At 46.0% G+C, this 25,679-nt stretch overlaps 1 protein-coding gene across 2 annotated transcripts in view; it reads right to left on the bottom strand.

Annotated features, from left to right (window-relative positions):
- LOC122940325 (keratin, type I cytoskeletal 19-like) overlaps positions 1 to 25,679 on the bottom strand; it is a 52,738-nt gene that overhangs the window by 13,357 nt on the left and 13,702 nt on the right. For both annotated transcript variants that reach the window (XM_044296946.1, XM_044296947.1), the window contains exons 3-4: positions 5,495 to 5,651; positions 4,952 to 5,113 (exon numbers count right to left, since the gene is read on the bottom strand). In XM_044296946.1, the coding sequence (XP_044152881.1) occupies positions 4,952 to 5,113; positions 5,495 to 5,651 (319 nt within the window). The remainder of the gene's footprint in view (positions 1 to 4,951; positions 5,114 to 5,494; positions 5,652 to 25,679) is intronic.

Raw genomic sequence — 25,679 nt, forward strand, 5'->3', positions numbered from 1 at the left:
TTAAATCACTAAATATGTGTCGGAGCACAAATAAAAAAGTTTAGTTATGACTATTAAAAGCTAAGTTTTAGGTCCCACCACTGGGACCCGCACCTATATCGAGAATGGAGCAACGCAAGGTGGTGACTGGAGGACTCCGGTCCAGCCACCACCAAGCCGGCTCCCCATAGAAGTGAATGGGAGCGTACCGCGCATGAGCGGCCCCCGCTCCCATTAATTTCTACTATGGGGTCGACAAAAATAGCCGAGCCAATGCTATTTTTGCCGGCCCCAGAGAAAATGAATTTAGCGTGGCTGCGCATGCGCAGTGCACCCTCCTTCACTTGCGGGGCTCCGTTCTCCATATACCGTAGTGACCCGCACCTATAGGACAATGGGGGCATATCCTAGCGATATACCCCCATTGTCCATGATGGGACAACCCATTTAAATGTCTTGAGCAGAGACATAATGAACTTAAAAGGGTTTTCAAGGATTTTATATCTGATGACCTATCCTGGGGATAGATAGGTCATCACTATCTGATTGGTGGAAGTCCTGTGAGTGCCGTGGCCTTCTCGCAGCTTACCAAGCACAGCGCTGTGCACTGTATAGCGGCTGTGCTTGTTATCGCACTCAGCCTCATTCACTTGAATGGCACTCAACTGTGCCTAGGCAATGTGACCGATGAACATGTTATCACTGGCCTAGGAGAAGCTGTGAGAAGGCAGCGGTTCTCAAACTGCTGATCAGCAGGGGTCGGACTCCCACTGATCGGATACTGATGACCAGTGTCGGACTCGGGTGCCTAGGGCCCACCAGTAAAATGTATTTTGGCCACCGTATGGATACATTCAAATATAATAAATAATCTAACAAGTTTTTAATATGAAAATAGGCTGGTTGAGGTGCTGTACATCGAATATATGTATGTAGTGCAGTAAGTCTACTGTGTTATATGCCACTTATGCAGGGGGTGAGAGACTAGGGGCCCACCTTGCTCAGGGGCCCACCGGGGGATTCCCCTGTACCCCTGTGGGCCGGTCTGAGCATGCTGATGACCTATCCTGACTATAGATCTAGGAAAATCCATTTAAATAAACGTCAAATATGAAAACATATGGTTAAAAGCTGTTCCATGTAAAATCCCTTCAGAAGACAAAGCAAACTCTCCATCTAAAAAAATAGAGGTTCAATATCCGGAGCCAACAGTTCTTTACCATAAGACCTGTGAATCTGTGCAACAGGAGGTGGTCACAGCAGTCAACATAAGACTAACATAATGGTTATGTAAAAGGTATAGAATTGTTTTTAGGAATATTGATCCATTCTGGTCACCTCCCCTTCCCTTCATCCACATCCAATCCTATCCTCTGGTAGAACTTGATGGACATATGTTTTTTTCAGCCATACTATGCAACCTCCGCAAGGCCGCAACTGAACGTGTCCACAATAAAGCCATCCACAATCTGTCCCCTCCTTACATTCCTATACTACTTTCCTGATACATCCCCACATGTAATCTCCAATTCTCAAATGACCCTTTCCTTTGTTCTCTTCTTGTCTGTTCCTCACACAATTGTCTACAGGATTTTTCACATGCATCTTCCATACTCTGGAACTGAATACCTCAGCACATCAGACTGTCTCCCAACATACAAACCTGCAAAAGCAATCTGAAAATTACCTCTTCAGGAAAGCCTACCATCTGCAGTACCCCAGACCTTGGGGTATCTGCTATTGCATTGTAAATAGGTATGTATTTGTATTGTATATTGTGGCCAGTAAGGAATTGTTGGCACGGAGCTAATTACCCTGTTACTGCCCTTTTGGTAGGAGTGGGCAGGTCCTGCTTCCTGCCAGGAGGTGGAGTTCCTGTTGATAGACAGAGAGGAGTGGAAGCACATGGCAGAGCTCCTGCTTCTGTAAAGCATTCTCCAGAGAGACTAAGTTAAGAGATCCTCAAGCAGATATAGGAATCAGAGAGTAGAGTGAACTGCTAAGACTAGTATAAAAGACGCTGCTGTGAGTTGAGGGACTACGGGTAAGACATCCATCATGAAAGATTACCAATAGGCCAGTTACAATACAAGTCTACATCTGCTAGTGGACATCTACAATTACAAGTGCTACATTGCAGCCATCCTACCTCTATATTGTTACTGGGGCCAGAGAATTGCACTTGGAATCCGCTGATATTTAATGTTCCTGAATTTCTAAGTTGAACTTAGTAAAAGAGACTTCAGGCCTCATTCTTTAAAACTAAAGTACCAATGCACTGATCCCAAGGGAGCGGGTGGTACACCGTGACACAACATTTAATCAGGGCCACTATCACTCTCATCCTCAGCACTTGCTCCTCAGGGGCTTGTTGCACACTTACAATATTTGAGCAGCTTTTACCCTCTCCTACTGTCTCTTTCCCCCTTCACTTGTAGATTATAATCCCTGGTGGCAGGGTCTTCACCCATTATGTATGTGTACCACCTTATCTAATAACTAATGACACTTTAAATAAATATTAATGATAATACCAGGCAGTACAACCTGACAAAAGAGCAGTACATCCAGGCCTCCATCAACATAATGATGATAGGACCTTTATAGCAATTTTATGGCACATCACTAAATCATTAGTCTGATGCAAAAGATTATTTACATGCCTGACATACAAAGATTATACAAATACAATTATACAAATAAAAAACTTATGCATGGATAATCATATAACTATGAATTTAGCATTTGCATGGTAGATTTTTTCATCCATGTAAAAACTGTATGCTGAATTGCCCTTTGTACCATGCATTAAAAGCAGTAATAATGTTTTCTATGTAATTTCACCTCACAGGTTATTTCAGTTTTTTGCCGTTTTGACCATATAAATTGCTATCCGTACACATGAAAAGGAATTTACTAGTTAGCTGATGCCATATGAAATCAGTCATGACTTAAAGGGCATCTGTCAGAGGATTTGATGTGAAGGTATCTCTGTTTGTGCCATGGTCATACACTGGCTGTCAAAAAAAAAAGTCGCCACCTGGATTTAACTAAGCAAATAGGTATGAGCCTCCTATTGGAGAATTACTGCATGGGCGATTATCTTTCAGCTGGCAATAAGTTATTTAACCCCAACTGGTGCAATGAGTTGCTTCTCATTTCTTAGACAATCATGTCAAAAGACACATCTCATGGTCGTGGAAAAGATGTTAATCTGTTTGAGAAGGGTTAAATCATTGGCATGCATCAAGCAGAGAAAATATCTAAGGAGATTGCAGAAACTACTAAAATTGGGTTAAGAACTGTCCAACGCATTAATAAAAACTGGAAGAATAGTGGGGGACCCATTGTATTCGAGGAAGAAATGTGGAAAAAATCCTGAAGGATCGTGATCGGCGATCACTTAAAACGTTTGGTGAAATCAAATCGAAGAAAAACAACAGTAGAACTCAGGGCTATGTTAAATAGTAAAAGTAAGAGTATTTCCACATGCACAATGCAAAGGGAACTAAAGGGATTGGGACTGAACAGCTGTGTAGCCGTAAGAAAACCACTAATACGTGAGGCAAACCAGAAAAAAAGGCTTCAATTTGCTAGGGAGCATGAAGATTGGACTCTGGAGCAAGGGAAGAAGGTCATGTGGTCTGATGAGTCAAGATTTACCCTGTTCCAGAGTGATGGGCACATCAAGGTAAGAAGAGAGGCAGATGAAGTGATGCACCCATCATGCCTAGTGCCTACTGTACAAGCATGTGGGGGCAGTGCTATGATCTGGGGTTGCTGCAGTTGGTCAGGTCGAGGTTCTGCAACAGTATGTGCTTCAAGAATGAGGTCAGCTGACTACCTGAACATACTGAATGACCAGGTTATTCCATCAATGGATTTTTTCTTCCGTGATGGCACGGGCATATTCCAAGATGACAATGCTAGGATTCATCGGGCTCAAAGTGTGAAAGAGTGGTTCAGGAAGCATGAGACATAATTTTCACACATGGATTGGCCACCACAGTGTCCAGACCTTAACCCTCATTGAGAATCTTTGGGATGTGCTGGGGAAGGCTTTGCGCAGCGATCAGACTCTACCATCATCATTGCAAGATCTTGATGAAAAATTAGTGCAACACTGGATGGAAATACATTTTGTGACATTGCAGAAGCTTATCGAAACAATGGCACAGTGAATGCGTGTCGTAATCAAAGCTAAAGGCGGTCCCAATGAAATATTAGAGCGTGTGACCTTTTTTTTTTTTGTGGCAACTTTTTGGGGGGACAGGCAGTGTATGTGCAAATGAGCTTCTAGGAGCAACGGGGGCATTGCCTTTATACCTAGAGGCTCTGATCTCTCTGCAACTGCTGCACTCTCTTGACATTTCCACTGCCTGTCCCTGTTAATCAAAGTGGAGAGGTTGCAGCAGTTGCAGAGAGAGTAGAGCCTCTAGGTGTAACCACAACTTCCCCGGTGCTCCTAGAGGCTTATTTGTTTATATTAAAACCAAATTTTTCTCAGCAATGCAGGCACATATGAACATTGGACCAACACAGATGCCCTCAGCTGTCAAGCTCACATGTAACAGATCAGCCAGTTTCATAGGTACAAATCTGCCCTTTAAGGGTTTCTTTTCTTAATGCAGTCTTGATTTAAGTGCAAACCATACTTTCCAAAGCACTGAGAACCTTAACGCGCTGGCTGGCAAGTCGCTGTATATAAAGTATGGGACATAACCTACCTCGCAGATGCCCCTCTGCTGCCTACTGGGTCCACACTTGTCACCGCTTCCTTCTCCAGTGTTGACATATAGTAAATAGCAAGAAATACCTGCTTAGTCAACGACTGGCTGAGGTCGGTCACCACTGTGGCTAGTGATCTGTTGAGTTTCCTACTATTTTGTGGGTGATGACATATGACCTGGAAGCAGACATTAGCCACTTGGTGTTGATTAGGTATGGTAAAAGGTCAATGAACATCACTTACCTTTTTCTCAAACACATTTTCAGCCTCCAATCTCTGTTTTTCAACCAACTGCTCATATTGTGCCCTCATCTCTTCCATGATTTTACCGAGATCCACAGGTGATGCTACATCTAGCTCCACGTTGACAGCGCCTGTTGTTTTCTTAAGAAACTCATCCATTTCCTGATTGGGGAAATAAATAAGATATACAAACACATCATATATAGTTATATAACGCAAACTTCAGTATTGGGGTGCTCACCTCAACCAAATACCTACTGTAAATGACACCCTGCAGAGGGTGTTTTACTCCTGTAGACTTACCGTAAGTTAACAAAAAGGGCTGTCCTAAAGTGATGCAGGCTAGCTCTTAATATTTAAGTAAGCAAGATGTATCTTCAATAGGTAATACATTTCATACAATATTTGAAACATTGAAGCTTAAATGCAAGCTGGACTATGCATCCATGTATGTCATATGTCACATCTTTACCTGTGGTCCTCAACTGCGAAACCTTTCAAAGCTAATAATAGAACTTTATTACTGAAACTATGATTACTGACCTCCTTGTGGTTCTTCGTAAGGAAGATAAGTTCCTCCTTCAGACCCTCGATTTGCATTTCTAGCTCAGCCTTGGTAATGGTAAGCTGATCAACCACCTTGCGTAATTCAAATAAGTCTTTCTCCCCAGACAGGCGGATTGCTTGTTCATTTTCAAACCTAGAGAGGAAAATTGTGGGAAGAATAAAAATTTTCAGTATTTTTTTGTGTTTCCTGTGTTTTGTGATCTGCCAAGGGACCAGGTACAGAAGTAGACTGTATTCACCTTTTACAGGCGCCACAGCTCCTATATATATATATATATATATATATATTGTAGGGAACTGTACTCACTTGACCAGTGTACGGAGGCAGGGACACCAAAACGTTCAATAAAAGACCTCTCTATTTAGGCTTTTTCATCAAAAGTACAGCCAGTACCTCCGGATCGCAGCCGGGTCAAACAGTTGTAGCACGCTCTGACAGTGTTACTTCACACTGTCTGCCTTTCCTCCAGACTGAGACACACCTAAGATCTAGCAGCAGGATTAAATAGGATCCCTGGACATGAGCAGGCCTTAAGTCCCGGACTGGAACCTGGGGAACAGGCCCCCACTTAACACATTGCCTGTTAGCAGTAAAAGCCGGCCCTGAACTAGCTGAACCAGCTACACTATCTATTTTCTGTGTCCACCAGCTAACTTAGTGGACACCTAGATTAGGGCTTTTACTCCACCAAGGCTGGGCACCTTGGTGGCATATTCCTGCTAAGGCTCCTTTCACACTAGCGTTCGTCGGTCCGCTCGTGAGCTCCGTTTGAAGGAGCTCACGAGCGGACCCGAACGCCTCCGTCCAGCCCTGATGCAGTCTGAATGGAGCGGATCCGCTCAGACTGCATCAGTCTGGCGGCGTTCAGCCTCCGCTCCGCTCGCCCCTGCACGGACAGGCGGACAGCTGAACGCTGCTTGCAGCATTCAGCTGTCCGCCTGGCTGTGCGGAGGCGAGCGGATCCGTTCAGATTTACAATGTAAGTCAATGGGAACGGATCCGCTTGAAGATGTCACCATATGGCTCAATCTTCAAGCGGATCCGTCCCCCATTGACTTTACATTGAAAGTCTGAACGGATCCGCTCAGGCTACTTTCACACTTAGAATTTTTTCTAAGTTATTAATGCAGACGGATCCGTACTGAACGGAGCCTCCGTCTGCATTAATATGATCGGATCCGTTCAGAACGGATCCGATCGAACGCTAGTGTGAAAGTAGCCTAAGCAAGCGGCTTTAGAATGCTTCCTGCAACATTCTGGGTGACACATATCTCCCCTCATAGATGACTCCTGTCACCGCCTCACAATATATATATATATATATATACAGTCATGTGAAAAAATTAGGACACCCTTTGAAAGCATGTGGTTTTTTGTAACATTTTTAATAAAAGGTTATTTCATCTCCGTTTCAACAATACAGAGAGATTAAAGTAATCCGACTAAACAAAGAAAACTGAAGAAAAGTCTTTTCAAGATCTTCTGTAAATGTCATTCTACAAAAATGCCTATTCTAACTGAGGAAAAAGATAGGACACCCTTGCCCCTAATAGCGAGTGTTACCTCCTTTGGCTGAAATAACTGCAGTGAGACGGTTCTTGTAGCCATCTACCAGTCTTCGACATCGGTCTGAGGAAATTTTACCCCACTCCTCAATGCAGAACTTTTTCAGCTGTGAGATGTTTGAGGGGTTTCTTGCACGTACAGCCCTTTTCAAGTCACCCCACAGCATCTCAATGGGATTCAAATCTGGACTTTGACTTGGCCATTCCAGGACTCTCCATTTCTTCTTTTTCAGCCAATCTTTGGTTGATTTACTAGTATGTTTTGGGTCATTGTCATGTTGCATGGTCCAGTTCCGCTTCAGCTTTAATTTTCTAACTGATGGTCTCACATGTTCTTCAAGCACCTTCTGATACACAGTAGAATTCATCGTGGATTCTATGATGGTGAGCTGACCAGGTCCTGCTGCAGCAAAGCAGCCCCAAACCATGACACTTCCACCTCCATGCTTCACAGTTGGTATGAGGTTCTTTTCTTGGAATGCTGTGTTTGGTTTACGCCAAACATGTCCTCTGCTGTTGTGTCCAAATAATTCAATTTTGGACTCATCTGTCCAAAGAACATTATTCCAGAAGTCCTGGTCTTTGTCAACTTTATCTCTGGCAAATGTCAGTCTGGCCTCGATGTTTCTCTTGGAAAGCAAAGGTTTCCTCCTTGCACACCTCCCATGCAAGTTAAACTTGTACAGTCTCTTTCTGATTGTAGAGGCATGTACTTCTACATCAACAGTAGCCAGAGCCTGCTGTAGTTCTCGAGATGACACTTTAGGGTTTTTGGAGACCTCTTTTAGCATCTTGCGGTCTGCTCTTGGGGTGAACTTGCTGGGGCGACCAGTCCTGGGCATGTTGGCAGTTGTTTTGAAAGCCCTCCACTTGTAGACTATCTTCCGGACAGTGGAATGGCTGATTTCAAAATCTTTTGAGATCTTTTTAAATCCCTTCCCAGACTCATAGGCTGCTACAATCTTTTTTCTGAAGTCCTCTGACAGCTCTTTTGCTCTCACCATGGTGCTCACTCTCACTTCAACAGTCAGGAGCACACCAAACTAAATGTCTGAGGTTTAAATAGGGCAAGCCTCATTCAACATGCAGAGTAACGATCTACTAATTATGTGCACCTGGTGTGATATACCTGTGTGAGATCTGAGCCAATTTAAGAGGGAATACATGTGAGGGTGTCCTATCTTTTTCCTCAGTTAGAATAGGCATTTTTGTAGAATGACATTTACAGAAGATCTGGAAAAGACTTTTCTTCAGTTTTCTTTGTTTAGTTGGATTACTTTAATCTCTCTGTATTGTTGAAACGGAGATGAAATAACCTTTTATTAAAAATGTTACAAAAAACCACATGCTTTCAAAGGGTGTCCTAATTTTTTCACATGACTGTATATATATAAATATATATATATATATACACATACAGGTGAAGGTGAAACTCGAAAAATTAGAATATTGTGCAAAGTTAATTTATTTTAGCAAATTAAAAGGTGAAACTAATATATGAGATAGACTCATTACATGCAAAGCGAGATATTTTAAGCCTTGTTTTGGTATAATTTGGATGATTATGGCTTACAGCTTATGAAACCCCAAAGTCACAATTTTGAGGTCCCCTTTGCTCAGGGGGTATGGACTAATTAGATGACTAGAGTGTGACACTTTGAGCCTAGAATATTGAACCTTTTCACAATATTCAAATTTTAAGTTGCATTACTGAAATAAATTAACTTTTGCACGATATTCAAATTTTTTGAGTTTCATATAAGAAGGAACAAGGAGCCGTCATTGACGGAAGATATGTGTCACTGAGGTTCCTGGCCTCTGTGAGGTAAGAACCGGATTTTTCCCTGAAGTGTCAGTTTTGCAGTGGCAGGCTGACACTTTAGCTGTTAGTATTGCTGTAAAGCCGATCCGGGCCGGTTCTTATTGGGAGCAGCCAAAGTGCAGGGTGAGTGGCTGTTCCCCACGGTATCAGGCCGGGTTTTGGTTTGGGATAAAAACCCAGCCAGCAGTCTCAGCTGTGGAGCGCTGTCCGTCTCGGTGTTGGAGCCTGAGCGTTTGGGCAGGGGACTAGGCCTGCTATATTGTTTGGGGACAAAGCACGTGGACTACTGCTTCATCCAAGGACTTAGCTGCAGCCTGGTGTGAACAAACACCAGACTCAAGGTGACTGTTTTTCCTTGAAACTGTTTTTTTGTCACTTTACGTATGTGTGAATAAAACACTGCACTGTTTAAGTTAAAGACGTTGTCATTGCCTCTGTACTGCGTCCGCTAGCCTGTCTACCAGAGCAAATCCCCGCAATATATATATATATACATATATATTATTTGTCAGGGAGACGTACACCATCTAATGATAGACTCACGTTTCCCTATATGGTCTCCACATATAATGAGCTCTCTGCACCTATTTCTATGATCAGTACAAAGAGGAAACAGAACGTTACAGGCAGAACAATGCTCAGGCCTGGAGAGGTGAGTAACCACTGGACTTGCATGCCCCATTTACCAGATGTGCAGCATTAACCCATCCACTGCGCTCCATCAGGGCTCTTAAAATGTACCATTTGACTGTCCTAGAAGACCATGCAGTCTTTTGTTAACATCCTCACTTTCGCAAATCAACGGGTATGCTGACATTAACTCCTTCATTTTACAGACCACCCTGGATTCTAACATTAACTCCTTCATTGTACAGACCACCATGGATTCTAACATTAACTCCTTCATTGTACAGACCACCATGGATTCTAACATTAACTCCTTCACTGTACAGACCACCATGGATTCTGACATTGACTCCTTCATTTTACAGACCACCATGGATTCTGACATTGACTCCTTCATTTTACAGACCACCATGGATTCTAACATTAACTCCTTCATTTTACAGACCACCATGGATTCTAACATTAACTCCTTCACTGTACAGAACACCATGGATTCTGACATTAACTCCTTCATTTTACAGACCACCATGGATTCTAACATTAACTCCTTCATTTTACAGACCACCATGGATTCTGACATTAACTCCTTCACTGTACAGAACACCATGGATTCTGACATTAACTCCTTCATTTTACAGACCACCATGGATTCTAACATTAACTCCTTCATTTTACAGACCACCATGGATTCTGACATTGACTCCTTCATTTTACAGACCACCATGGATTCTGACATTGACTCCTTCATTTTACAGACCACCATGGATTCTGACATTAACTCCTTCATTTTACAGACCACCATGGATTCTGACATTAACTCCTTCATTTTACAGACCACCATGGATTCTGACATTGACTCCTTCATTTTACAGACCACCATGGTTTCTAACATTAACTCCTTCACTGTATAGACCACCATGGATTCTAACATTAACTCCTTCACTGTATAGACCACCATGGATTCTGACATTAACTCCTTCACTGTACAGACCACCATAGATTCTGACATTAACTATTTCATTGTACAGACCACCATGGATTCTGACATTAACTATTTCACTGTACAGACCACCATGGTTTCTGACATTAACTATTTCACTGTACAGACCACCATGGCTTCTGACATTCACACCTACACTGCCCCAGATCACCAAGGATTCTAATATTAACTCCTAAACTGCCCCAGACCACCAGGTATACTGTAATTAAACTCTTCACTGCTGTAGACCACCAAGGATGTTAACATTAATTCTTTTACGGACAATGATCACCAGGTATGCTATCACTAACCCCTTTAAAGCAAGTTATACATACATTAACTCCTTTGCTGCCCTACACTACAGGGTTGCCACCCGTACGGGAATGACCCGGACAGTCCGGGTTTGCAATCTTGTGCCCGGGTACAAGCCTTTCTCAGATCCGGGCACAGGATCAGCTGTGAATGATGGCGGCGGCGGATGGGCACAGGGAGATGAGCGCTTCCATTGTGGAATCGCTCATCGCCATAGTCATCTGTATCGCCGTCCTCGGGACAGCAATACAGACGGCTGTGCTGCGGCAGGGGAGGGAGAGGCATCTCCCTCCCCTGTACCTCTGATAGGCTGCGGGCCTTGTGCCTGCAGTCTATCAGAGGCTGGTGCAGGCGGCGCGATGACGTCATCACGCCGCCTGAGCCGCACAGCACGGTACACAGGTCGGGAAGAGGCCACCTGCATTGCTTCGTTGGAGTAAGTAAAAGTTTTTTTGTTTTGTTTTTCGAGAAGAAAGGCAACTGAAATTGCCACATATGGGGGAAGGGGTGGAAAGAGGCACCTTATACTGGCACATATTTGTGGGGGGAGGAGAAAAGAGGCACTTGAAATTGGCACATATAGGGGAGGGAAGGGGTGGAAAGAGGCACCTTATACTTGCACATGTTGGGGGGGGGGATGAGGCACTTGAAACTGCCACATATGGGGGAAGGGGGGGAAAGAGGCACCTCATACTGGCACATATTGGGGGGGAATGAGGCACTTAAAACTTCCACATATGGGGGAAGGGGAAGAAAGAGGAACCTCATACTGGCACATATTGGGGGGGATAATGAGGCACTTGAAACTGCCACATATGGGGGGGAAGGGGGGAAAGAGGCACCTCATACTGGCACATATTGGGGGGGAGAAAAATGAGGCACTTGATACTGGCACATATAAGGGAAGGGGGGGAGAGACCCTTTATACTGGTACATATGGGGGGGAGAGAAATGAGGCACTTGATACTGGCACATATAAGGAAAGGGGGGGGAAGAGGCACCTTATACTGGCACATATTGGGGGGAGAAAAGAGGCACTTCTTACTGACACATGGGGGGCATCTATGAGGCCACAAAGAAGGGGTATTTTTTATGGGGGGCTCTGCACTGTACTAGTATTATCAGGGGATTTATCTGTTTCTGCAGTATAATATTGGGGAGCACAGCGGTCTAGTATTGGGGGTAGTAGGATGATTTGTCCAGAAGATGGGAGGATGATGGAAAAGTAGTAAACTAAGATTTTTTTTGTTGTTGTTGTCAAACTGCAGAGACGTAAAATGGCGACAAAATGGTAGTCTGGTCTGAAGGTCTGAAAGGAGAAGATGAGGAAAGAGAACATCTACATCAAAGGAGACATCACTGGATGTAAGAGGTATGGGGTGCTGTATTTCTGTAGTGACGGGATCAGGGGCGTAATGATCGCGGTGCGACAGCGACCGGGGTGGAGGCGGAACATGGGCGTCACTGGAGGTGGGACATGGGCGTGGATGGAGGCGGTACATGAGTGGGGCCTGGAAGGGGGCCCTCCCTCTCTTCTGTTCGGGTTTGGCTTGAAGAAAAGGTGGCAACCCTACTACAGGGATGCAGGCATTATACCGTCATTAACACTCTCACTGCTACAGACCATCAAAAATTCTGATATTAACTGCTTTATTGCCCTAAGCCAGTGGTCGGCAAAGTGCGGCTCGCGAGCCACAAGCGGCTCTTTAGACCCTTCAATGCGGCTCTTTACCACGGCGACCCATCCTGCACTACAGAGGAATCAGTGGCGTAACTATCAGGGAAGCAGCTGCTTCGGGCCCGAGCTCAGAAGGGGCCCGGGAGCAGTCACTGTACTTCGTCACCCCGGGCCCCTGTCAGAGCAGCTGACTCCTGCATCGGGTCCAGAGTCCTGCACTTGCACCTCTGACCTGACATCAGTGACATTGCTCCGCCTCTCCCCTCCTTAGTTCTTAGGATGGACAGTGACCAGCAACAGGACGGCCCATCGTGGGTGGAGCTATAATAGCCCCGCCCCTTTTCTGCCCGCGATTCCTGCTGCCTGAAGTTGAACCTTCCCTGCCCAGTGCCCAGCATGCTGAACACCAGTTGGATTGCCACAACTGCACCAGTGATGTGAGTGGCAGGGGAACAGGGGTTATATTCAGCTTTCCCAGACTGTGCACATGTGACCTGCAGTACAGTAGGAAATCTGGTGAATTATATCATGAAATGTCATCCAGCTTCCCTGCTATCCTGCATGGCACAAGTGCAGAGGCATTAGAGTGTGAGGGAGAGGCACAGCAGGAAAGCTGGGTGTCTATATATGTGTATTGTATATGTGTGCGTCCATGTATGTGGTGACTGTGTGTATGACTGCGTCCATGTATATGGTGAGCGCATGTATGACAGCGTCCATGTATATGGTGAGAGTGTGTGTATGAATGCATCTATGTATATGGTGAGCGCATGTATGACAAAGTCCATGTATGTGGAGAGTGCGTGTATGACTGCGTCCATGTATGTGGAGAGTGCGTGTATGACTGCGTCCATGTATGTGGAGAGTGCGTGTATGACTGCGTCCATGTATGTGGTGACTGTGTGTATGACAGCGTCCATGTATGTGGAGAGTGCGTGTATGACTGCGTCCATGTATGTGGAGAGTGCGTGTATGACTGCGTCCATGTATGTGTAGAGTGCGTGTATGACTGCGTCCATGTATGTGGAGAGTGCGTGTATGACTGCGTCCATGTATGTGGAGAGTGTGTGTATGACTGCGTCCATGTATGTGTGGAGAGTGTGTGTATGACTGCATCCATGTATGTGGAGAGTGCGTGTATGACTGCGTCCATGTATGTGGAGAGTGCGTGTATGACTGCGTCCATGTATGTGTGGAGAGTGTGTGTATGACTGCGTCAATGTATGTGGAGAGTGCGTGTATGACTGCGTCAATGTATGTGGAGAGTGCGTGTATGACAGCGTCCATGTATGTGGAGAGTGCGTGTATGACTGCGTCCATGTATGTGGAGAGTGCATGTATGACTGCATCCATGTATGGGTGGAGAGTGCGTGTATGACTGCGTCCATGTATGTGGAGAGTGCGTGTATGACTGCGTCCATGTATGTGGAGAGTGCGTGTATAACTGCGTCCATGTATGTGGAGAGTGCGTGTATGACTGCATCCATGTATGTGAAGAGTGCGTTTATGACTGCGTCCATGTATGTGTAGAGTGTGTCCATGTATGTGGAGAGTGCATGTATGACTGCCTCCATGTACGTGGAGAGTGCGTGTATGACTGCGTCCATGTATGTGGAGAGTGCGTGTATGACTGCGTCCATGTATGTGGAAAGTGTGTCCATGTATGTGGAGAGTGCATGTATGACTGCCTCCATGTACGTGGAGAGTGCATGTATGACTGCTCCATGGATGTGTGGAGAGTGCGTGTATGACTGCGTCCATGTATGGGTGGAGAGTGCGTGTATGACTGCGTCCATGTATTTGGAGAGTGTGTGTATGACTGCGTCCATGTATGTGGAGAGTACGTGTATGACTGCGTCCATGTACGTGGAGAGTGCGTGTATAACTGCGTCCATGTATGTGGAGAGTGCGTGTATGACTGCGTCCATGTATGTGGAGAGTGCATGTATAACTGCGTCCATGTATGTGGAGAGTGCGTGTATGACTGTGTTCATGTATGTGGAGAGTGTGTGTATAACTGCTGTCCATGTATGTGGAGAGTGCGTGTATAACTGCATCCATGTATGTGAAGAGTGCGTGTATGACTGTGTTCATGTATGTGGAGAGTGTGTGTATGACTGCGTCCATGTATGTGGAGAGTGCGTGTATGATTGCGTCCATGTATGTGGAGAGTCCGTGTATGACAGCGTCCATGTATGTGGAGAGTGCGTGTATGACTGCGTCCATGTATGTGGAGAGTGCGTGTATGACTGCATCCATGTATGGGTGGAGAGTGTGTGTATGACTGCGTCCATGTATGTGGAGAGTGTGTCCATGTATGTGGAGAGTGCATGTATGACTGCCTCCATGTACGTGGAGAGTGCGTGTATGACTGCGTCCATGTATGTGGAGAGTGCGTGTATGACTGCGTCCATGTATGTGGAGAGTGTGTCCATGTATGTGGAGAGTGCATGTATGACTGTCTCCATGTACGTGGAGAGTACATGTATGACTGCTCCATAAATGTGTGGAGAGTGCGTGTATGACTGCGTCCATGTATGGGTGGAGAGTGCGTGTTTGACTGCGTCCATGTATTTGAAGAGTGTGTGTATGACTGCGTCCATGTATGTGGAGAGTACGTGTATGACTGCGTCCATGTACGTGGAGAGTGTGTGTATGACTGTGTCCATGTATGTGGAGAGTGCGTGTATGACTGCGTCCATGTATGTGGAGAGTGCGTGTATGACTGTGTCCATGTATGTGGAGAGTGCGTATATGACTGCGTCTATGTATGTGGAGAGTGCGTGTATGACTGCGTCTATGTATGTGGAGAATGCGTGTCTGACTGCGTCCATGTATGTGGAGAGTGCGTGTATGACTGCGTCCATGTATGTGGAGAGTGCGTGTATGACTGTGTCCATGTATGTGGAGAGTACGTGTATGACTGCGTCCATGTACGTGGAGAGTGTGTGTATGACTGCGTCCATGTATGTGGAGAGTGCGTGTATGAGTGCGTCCATGTATGTGGAGAGTGCGTGTATGACTGTGTCCATGTATGTGGAGAGTGTGTGTATGACTGCGTCCATGTATGTGGAGAGTGCGTGTATGACTGCGTCCGTGTATGTGGAGAGTGTGTGCATGACTGCGTCCATGTATGTGGAGAGTGCGTGTATGACTGCGTCCATGTATGTGGAGAGTGCATGTATGACTGCGTCCATGTATGTGGAGAGTGCGTGTATGACTGCGTCCATGTATGTGGAGAGTGCGTGTATGACTGCGTCCATGTATGTGGAGAGTGCGTGTATGACAGCGTCCATGTATGTGGAGAGTGGGTGTATGACTGCGTCCATGTATGTGGAGAGTGGGTGTATGACTGCGTCCATGTATGTGGAGAGTGCGTGTATGACTGTGTCCATGTATGTGGAGAGTGCGTGTATGACTGCATCCATGTATGTGGAGAGTGCGTGTATGACTGCATCCATGTATGTGGAGAGTGCGTGTATGACTGCGTCCATGTATGTGGAGAGTGTGTCCATGTATGTGGAGAGTGCATGTATGACTGCATCCATGTATGTGGAGAGTGCATGTATGACTGCGTCCATGTATGTGGAGAGTGTGTCCATGTATGTGGAGAGTGCGTGTATGACTGCATCCATGTATGTGGAGAGTGCGTGTATGACTGTGTCCATGTATGTGGAGAGTGCGTGTATGACTGTGTCCATGTATGTGGAGAGTGCGTGTATGACTGCGTCCATGTATGTGGAGAGTGCGTGTATGACTGCGTCCATGTATGTGGAGAGTGCGTGTATGACTGCGTCCATGGCTGTAGTATGAAAGGTACAGAGGCTAAAATACTTGTGGATATGTAGAGGTAAATCAGACGGGTCTATTACAATTGCAGCGCAGGTTTTAAAGGGGTTGAGTTGAATATAAACTCCGTCGGCAACTGTAAATGTTAATAAAAAAAATTGTGCTAAAAATGACAGTAAATAAAAAGTCACAAAGTAGCCATATAAGAGGGGTTTGCACAGGAGGAGGCGGTTTTTGAAGAAGTGTGTGTGGGGGAGCCCCATACAAAAATTTGCTGTGGGGCCCAGTCAGTTCTAGTTATGCTTCTGAGAGGAATCGAATCTTGCCTGTGGGACGCATTTGCATTCCACAAAGCAAGAGAGGGCGTGTTCGCTAACTAGTATTAGCGCATGCACTTCTTTTTTTGCGGTGCAGAGGCACAGCCAGAAGCACTCTGTAGCACTCATATCCCGGATCCTGGACCCATTGAAGTGAATGGGTCCATTATGCGGGCTGCACATGGCCGTCTGCAGCCCGCATCATGGACCCATTCACTTCAGCATACGCTTCCTTCCTATATATTTCAGGTTTTAAAAATGTGGCTCTCAAAAGAAATTTCAATCGTGGTTTTTGCTGATATTTGGCTCAGTTGACAAAAAAGTTTGCCCACCACTGCCCTAAGCCATCACGGATGGAGGAAATAACCCACACTACAGTAGACTTTGATACTAGTTGCATACTCTCCAAGTTGGCAGACCACACCACTGCTATAGGAGGGGGCCTGATGTGAACTGCTCCTGTTCCTGACATTTAACCACTGCATTATCCTGCAGTCTCCACTAGGAGGGGAGCTCAATTCTAAGAGATTTCACAGCTTACAAATCCAATGTAACTGTATTAATTCATATTAACTGAGCTCCCCATAGTAGTGACTGCAGGCAGTTTTACTACATACTGTTTGTCTCCTCTACGCTTAGTTTTGTTTTGTAACACGTGCAGCCGCCATTTTAGCAAAATTTGATTCGTTACCACAAAACGCGATAAAATTCAGATTTTAAATAAGTTTTCCTAAACTTCGGACCAACTCCTCCTCCTCATCCTCGTCCCTCCCTCCTTCTCTCTGATAAGGAAGTCAGGTCCACAGGAAGTGACATCAGAGAGAGAGGCAGGGAGGGAGAATTGAAATCATTCTTCCAGCAGCTCCAGGCTCCAGCAGCCTGCCCATGCCCAGCCCAGACTGTGCCCACTGTGCCCTGCCAGTTTTTCAACCTGACCAAGACAGTCCTGACACCAGATAATCACTTACTTTACTTCTAAAAAGGTATAAATATAAAACATTTGAAGTGTGTATGTAACATACAGTGTTTAACCACTTCAACCCCCCTAGCTAAAACACCCTTAATGACCAGGCCACTTTTTACACTTCGGCACTACACTACTTTCACCGTTTATTGCTCGGTCATGCAACTTACCACCCAAATAAATTTTCTTCTCACTAATAGAGCTTTCATTCGGTGGTATTTCATTGCTGCTGACATTTTTACTTTTTTTGTTATAAATCGAAATTTAACTATTTTTTTGCAAAAAAATTACATTTTTCACTTTCAGTTGTAAAATTTTGCAAAAAAAACGACATCCATATATAAAATTTTCGCAAAATTTATTGTTCTACATGTCTTTGATAAAAATAAAAAATTTTGGGCTAAAAATAAATGGTTTGGGTAAAAGTTATAGCGTTTACAAACTATGGTACAAAAATGTGAATTTCCGCTTTTTGAAGCAGCTCTGACTTTCTGAGCACCTGTCATGTTTCCTGAGGTTCTACAATGCCCAAACAGTAGAAAACCCCCACAAATGACCCCATTTCGAAAAATAGACATCCTAAGGTATTCGCTTATGGGCATAGTGAGTTCATAGAACTTTTTATTTTTTGTCACAAGTTAGCGGAAAATTATGATTTTTTTTTTTCTTACAAAGTCTCATATTCCACTAACTTGTGACAAAAAATAAAAACTTCCATGAACTCACTATGCCCATCACAAAATACCTTGGGGTGTCTTCTTTCCAAAATGGGGTCACTTGTGGGGTAGTTATACTGCCCAGGCATTTTAGGGGCCCATATGCGTGAGAAGTAGTTTGCAATCAAAATCTGTAAAAAATGACCGGTGAAATCCGAAAGGTGCTCTTTGGAATGTGTGCCCCTTTGCCCACCTAGGCTGCAAAAAAGTGTCACACATCTGGTATCGCTGTACTCAGGAGAAGTTGGGGAATGTGTTTTGGGGTGTCATTTTACATATACCCATGCTGGGTGAGAGAAATATCTTTGCAAAAGACAACTTTTCCCATTTTTTTATACAAAGTTGGCATTTGACCAAGATATTTATCTCACCCAGCATGGGTATATGTAAAATGACACCCCAAAACACATTCTCCAACTTCTCCTGAGTACGGCGATACCACATGTGTGACACTTTTTTGCAGCCAAGGTGGGCAAAGAGGCACACATTCCAAAGAGCACCTTTCGGATTTCACAGGCCATTTTTTACACATTTTGATTGCAAACTACTTCTCACGCATATGGGTCCCTAAAATGCCAGGGCAGTATAACTACCCAACAAGTGACCCCATTTTGGAAAGAAGACACCCCAAGGTATTCCGTGAGGGGCATGGCGAGTTCCTAGAATTTTTTTATTTTTTTTCACAAGTTAGCGGAAAATTATGATTTTTTATTTATTTATTTTCCTTACAAAGTCTCATATTCCACTAACTTGCGACAAAAAATAAAAAATTCTAGGAACTCGCCATGCCCCTCACGGAATACCTTGGGGTGTCTTCTTTTCAAAATGGGGTCACTTGTTGGGTAGTTATACTGCCCTGGCATTTTAGGGCCCATATGCGTGAGAAGTAGTTTGCAATCAAAATCTGTAAAAAATGACCGGTGAAATCTGAAAGGTGCTCTTTGGAATGTGTGCCCCTTTGCCCACCTAGGCTGCAATAAAGTGTCACACATCTGGTATCGCCGTACTCAGGAGAAGTTGGGGAATGTGTTTTGGGGTGTCATTTTACATATACCGATGCTGGGTGAGAGAAATATCTTGGCTAAAGACAACTTTTACCATTTTTTTATACAAAGTTGGCATTTGACCAAGATATTTATCTCACCCAGCATGGGTATATGTAAAATGACACCCCAAAACACATTCCCCAACTTCTCCTGAGTACGGCAATACCAGATGTGTGACACTTTTTTGCAGCCTAGATGCGCAAAGGTGCCCAAATTCCTTTTAGGAGGGCATTTTTAGACATTTGGATCCCAGACTTCTTCTCATGCTTTAGGGCCCCTAAAAAGCCAGGGCAGTATAAATACTCCACATGTGACCCCACTTTGGAAAGAAGACACCCCAAGGTATTTAATGAGGGGCCTAGCGAGTTCATAGAAAAAAATTTTGGGGCATAAGTTAGCGGAAATAGATTTTTTTTTTTTTCTCACAAAGTCTCACTTTCCGCTAACTTGGGACAAAAATTTCAATCTTTCATGGACTCAATATGCCCCTCAGCGAATACCTTGGGGTGTCTTCTTTCCAAAATGGGGTCATTTGTGGGGTGTTTGTACTGCCCTGGCATTTGAGGGTCTCCGCAATCATTACATGTATGGCCAGCATTAGGAGTTTCTGCTATTCTCCTTATATTGAGCATACAGGTAATGAGATTTTTTATTTCCGTTCAGCCTCTGGGCTGAAAGAAAAAAATGAACGGCACAGATTTCTTCATTCGCATCGATCAATGTAGATGAAAAAATCTCTGCCCCCCAAAAAAAGGAGGGGAAAGGCGTCTGCCAGGACATTGGAGCTCCGCCCAACATCCATACCCACTTAGTTCGTATGCCCTGGCAAACCAGATTTCTCCATTCACATCAATCGATGTGGATGAATAAATCATTGCTGGGATTTTTATTTATTTTGTTATATACAAAGTGTTTGCCAAAGCATAGGAACACCGCACCTCCTCAGCTCATATGCCTCGGCAAACGTATCTTTTACTGCAGAGGAGAAATCTCGTCTTGCAGCACCGCATACACCGACTTGTGTGTAATCTGACAGCAGCGCAATGCTTCTGTCAGAATGCACATCAGTGCTGCAGCTAGTCAATCGGTTGGTCCACCTGGAAGGTAAAAAAAAAAAAAAAAACAGGCCGCAACGCAATAATTTTATTAACTTTTGAACAGAACATATAAACTTAAACTTTTTGTACTGAACAGTAACCTTTTTGCTTACTGGTGATTATTTTTTTATTTTTTTTACCTTTATAGGACAAACCTCTCCTTCCCCATGGAACAATGTGCAAAGCGCAAATCGCCCAAAGATGTGGCGAAGTGCGTTATGCACTTTGTCCCAGGTGAAAGGAGAGGTTTGCAGCAGCTCTGTGTGAATGGGCCCTAATAGCCCTGTGTGCCTGTCCTGGTGAGATGTGATCCCTATGCTAGGTGTACCTGTGTGTGGTACTTCCGGAAACACTCCCCTAAGCATAGGGCAGGGTGGTCAGGGCAGTCAGGACAGAAATAGCGGGTGTCACGCCTTATTCCACTCATGCTACAGACACAACATCTTTTTCGGGGTGACAGTTGGGTTGAGGTACCGGCAACGACATTAGGGAAATGTCGCTCGTGTAGACGGCTAACTACACCAGTGGATGGGGCCACGGAACCTCCTGGGTACAGGAGGTTCTTGATGATCTCTTCCTGAAATTTGAGGAAGGATCTTGTTCTCCCAGCCTTACTGTAGAGAACAAAACTATTATACAGAGCCAATTGAATTAGGTATACAGACACCTTCTTATACCAGCATCTGGTTCTGCGGGACACGAAATACGGAGACAACATCTGGTCATTGAAGTCCACCCCTCCCATGTGAAGGTTATAGTCGTGGACTGAGAGGGGCTTTTCAATGACACGGGTTGCTCGCTCAATTTGGATTGTCGTGTCTGCGTGAATGGAGGAGAGCATGTAAACGTCACGCTTGTCTCTCCATTTCACCGCAAGCAGTTCTTGGTTACACAAGGCAGCCCTCTCCCCCCTTGCAAGGCGGGTGGTAACGAGCCGTTGGGGGACAGCAGCCAATCTGTTCTAGAAACAAATGCCTGAAGAGGGCCACACTTGTGTAGAAATTGTCCACATAAAGATGGTACCCCTTGCCGAATAAGGGTGACACCAAGTCCCAGACTGTCTTCCCACTGCTCCCCAGGTTGTCAGGGCAACCGACCGGCTCCAGGGTCTGATCTTTTCCCTCATAGACACGAAATTTGTGGGTATAGCCTGTGGCTCTTTCACAGAGCTTATACAATTTGACCCCATACCGGGCGCGCTTGCTTGGGATGTATTGTTTGAAGCCAAGGCGCCCGGTAAAATGTATTAGGGACTCGTCTATGCAGATGTTTTGCTCTGGGGTATACAAATCTGCAAATTTCTGGTTGAAATGGTCTATGAGGGGCTGAATTTTGTGGAGCCGGTCAAAAGCTGGGTGGCCTCTGGGACGGGAGGTGGTGTTGTCGCTAAAGTGCAGGAAACGCAGGATGGTCTCAAATCGTGTCCTGGACATAGCAGCAGAGAACATGGGCATGTGATGAATTGGGTTCGTGGACCAATATGACCGCAATTCATGCTTTTTAGTTAGACCCATGTTGAGGAGAAGGCCCAGAAAAATTTTAATTTCGGAAACTTGGACTGGTTTCCACCGGAAAGGCTGGGCATAAAAGCTTCCCGGGTTGGCGGTTATAAATTGTGTGGCATACCGATTTGTTTCTGCCACAACTAAGTCTAAGAGCTACGCAGTCAAGAACAGCTCAAAAAATCCCAGGGCCGAACCGATCTGAGTTGTCTCAATCCGAACTCCAGACTGGGCGGTGAAAGGGGGAACTACAGGTGCGGCTGAAGTTGGGGACTGCCAATCAGGGTTTGCCAGCACCTCAGGGATTCTAGGGGCTCTACGGGCCTGTCTTTGCGGTGGCTGCGACGGGGTAACTACTGCACGTGCCACCGTACCAGCTTCAACTGCCCTTCTGGTGCTCGCCACTTAACCATGTTGTACGGCAGTGCTGGTACTAGGTCCAGGATGGGCTGCGCTGCTGGTGTATGCCTCACCACGTAATCCGACAGCGCCAGCCCCACTCTGCTGCCCTTGAAGTGGATCCTGCGCAACCTGTGGTCTAGCGACACGGGGCCGGGTACGCCTGGTGGTATCAGGGACCTCAACCTCCTCGTCCGAACTTTGGGTCAGAGTGCCACTGCTTTCTACAGGTTCATATTCTGACCCGCTAGATTCATCAGATGAGGGTTCCCATTCCTCATCCGACTGGGTCAGAAGCCTGTAGGCCTCTTCAGAAGAATACCCCATGTTTGACATTTGGGCAACTAAATTTAGGGGTATTCCCTGAGACTACCCAAGAAAAAAAGTAAGCCTGTCTTACAAATGGGAGGCTAGCGAAGTACCGGAGGCCGCTGCGGTTGATAAAAAATATCAAAACTGATTTTTTTATCGCCGCAGCGTGTGTAAAGTGATTGTGCAGTGATCAAAAAAACACATTTTTTGTCACTGCGGTGGGGCGGGCGTGGACGAACGCACGTGTGGGCGACCGATCAGGCCTGATCGGGCTAACACTGCGTTTTGGGTGGAGGGCGAACTAAGGTGACACTAGTAGTAAGGCTGAAGCTCAGCCTGCGTTTGTGGGAGGGGCGAAGGAGGCCTATTTAGCGCGGCCCCACGCTCCCATCACGGACGCCGCGCTCTCACGCCATGCTATTGTCTGCCACGCAGCAGATTCATGTCAATTTTCCTTAGGTTCATCTACGCTATTGTCTGCCACGCAGCAGACTCTTGTCAAGTTTGTCTTTTCCTTAAGATTCATTCACGCTTGTCTGCCACGCAGCAGATTCACGTCAATTTAAATGTTTCTTTCACGTAATCATCTGCCACGCAGCAGATGCCCTTTCCGTCTCGTTTTCATTCCCTGACACGTATCAGGCTTCAGTCGTGGTCTGCCACGTAGCAGCCCATGTTAGTTTTCCGGACATGCATCAGGTTCATCCACCGCCCTGACACGCATCAGGGACAGGTTCTCACGTCTCATGCGCTACTCACTCGCCCCGTCCTAACCCAGGTGCTTCGATGCGCCTCACGAGCTTCGCCTCTAGCCGAGCTTCGCCTCTAGCCACGCAGCTAGCTTACGGGTTCCGGCCGCCTGCAAGGCATCAGGTCATTCAGGGGCACCTCACAGGTGTCAGGCACGGTCAAGCTCGACCCAGCTTTCGCTCCCTGATTCACGTCAGGTTCTACTTTCTTCTGCTTATCTCAAACCTCACCCCATGTTTCTAGGGTCACCCCGGAGGTCTGTTCGGTTCAAAGTTCGCTAGGCGAATTCCTCAAGGTACCAATCCCAGGTCACCTTTTCATCCAGGTCGTTTTTCGTTTACGATTTCATCAGCCAAGTCCAGGTAAGTTTGGTTTCACTACTTCATTCCTTAGGGTCAGGCCAGCATCCGCAGGTCTTTTCCTTCAGGTAGCCGAGGCCAGCGCATCAGGTAGGTTGGGCCTCTTAACCTCTTCCTGGTAACGGATTCGGTCACTCTTCGGTGTCATTCAGAGGGTTTCACAGATTCACTTGCTGGTGTCAGGTGGCTCTATCACCCTTCTTACCTTCCATTTTTCCTTTTCACAGCACAATGTCCCACGCATCGGATATCGCCGAGACTCGCTCCATTCTAGAATCGCCCGGCTCAGCCCATGGAAGCACTCTTTCATGCAGGCAATGGACCATCCCGAAACTCATGGCCGAATTAACCAGGAGAGGCATCCGCTATCCTGCCACAGCCCGCAAAGCTGACTTGTACAGGCTACTGACGGCAAGGCCTATCTCAGCGGCTGAAGAGCAGGTGTCTCTGTCCACGGTCCAGACAGCGCTGGCCCAGCTTCATTCTGCTATCAACACTCTCACCAGTTCAGTGTCCGACATGCAGACTAGGTTGCTAGTGGTGGAAACCAGGCCATCAAGTTCAAGCACTCCCACCTCTCCGGCTCCAGGCCCGTCCGCCATCCATGCCCCAACTCCAAGCCAGGCCCCCAGCTCCTTCACCATTTCCCCATCACATTTCGTTCCCGATAATGTCCGAAAGGATATTTTGGCAGGTAAAGACATTAACTTGGCTTCCATACTTATTTCTACCCACGACTCCGACGAGAACAGGACCATTGCATGTGGAGATATATCAGTGGTTCTCAAGTCCAAAGACGCCCGGTTGCATAAAAAGCTCTCCATTCCAGAGTTCGTGCTGGCCTTCAGCCTTTTCCGAGACATCCTATGCTCGGCCCAACCGCACCGCAGAGAGGAACTTGACACCTACCTCTACAGGGTCACTGATTTGGGACACAAGTACGGAGGTCACGCATTTTTCGACTACCATCGTTCCTTCTCTGCCAAAGCCGCCGCTGCTCTGTCCCAGTTCCGGCACATCACGGATTGGTCCATACTAGACATGGAGCTCTTCTGCAGGCACTTTGCATGCCTCAAAGCTCCCACCTGCGCCAATTGCCAGTCCATCCTGCATTCCTCCGACTGGTGTTCCAACTCAGGGGCCCTGGCCCAAGGCAGACCCTCCGCCTTCCCTTCCACGTCTTCAAGTTCAGGGCAGAACACAGACAAATGGGGCAGGCCCATAGTGTTTTTGGGCAGAAGTCAGGTTTGTAACAATTTCAACTGGTCTGACTGCTATTTCTCAAAATGCAAGGCTTTGCATATTTGCACTATTTGTTTCAGGGCGCACCCCCAGTCATCCTGTCCGCAAAGGTCATCAAAACAGCTATGACTAGCCGGAGTCAACGCTGATCTACTAGCTGCCCTCCTGCTGCATCACCACGATCCTGCCTTCGTGCAGTTTTTGGTCTCCGGTTTCTCACAAAGGTTCCATACAGGGCTAGTTTCCTACCCGCAAACAACTTGGGAGGGTCCCAATCTTCGTTCCGCCTTGGCGGATCCTGAATCAGTAGACTCCCTCATCCAGTCCGAGATCAGCAAGGGTTTCCTCCTGGGTCCATTCATAGTCCCCCCCTTTGACATCTGGAGGGCCAACCCCATTGGCCTGGTCACAAAAAAATTTTCAAAGAAAAAAAGACTGATATTCGATCTTTCTGCTCCTCATGTTTCCAGCACACCTAGCTTAAATTCGCTCATCCCTTCAGAAGACTTCTCTATGCGGTACTCCTCCTTGGACGAGGCCATTCGGTTGATCCTCCAGCTGGGGTCAGGCGCGTGGCTTTCCAAGGCGGACATTGCCGACGCTTTCAAACTGCTTCCGGTCTCACCCCATTTATGGAAATTCTACGGCATCAAGTGGAGGGAACGGTACTATTTCTCAGACAGA

Source organism: Bufo gargarizans, chromosome 6 (assembly GCF_014858855.1).
Source record: "Bufo gargarizans isolate SCDJY-AF-19 chromosome 6, ASM1485885v1, whole genome shotgun sequence".
Taxonomy (NCBI): Eukaryota; Metazoa; Chordata; class Amphibia; order Anura; family Bufonidae; genus Bufo; species Bufo gargarizans.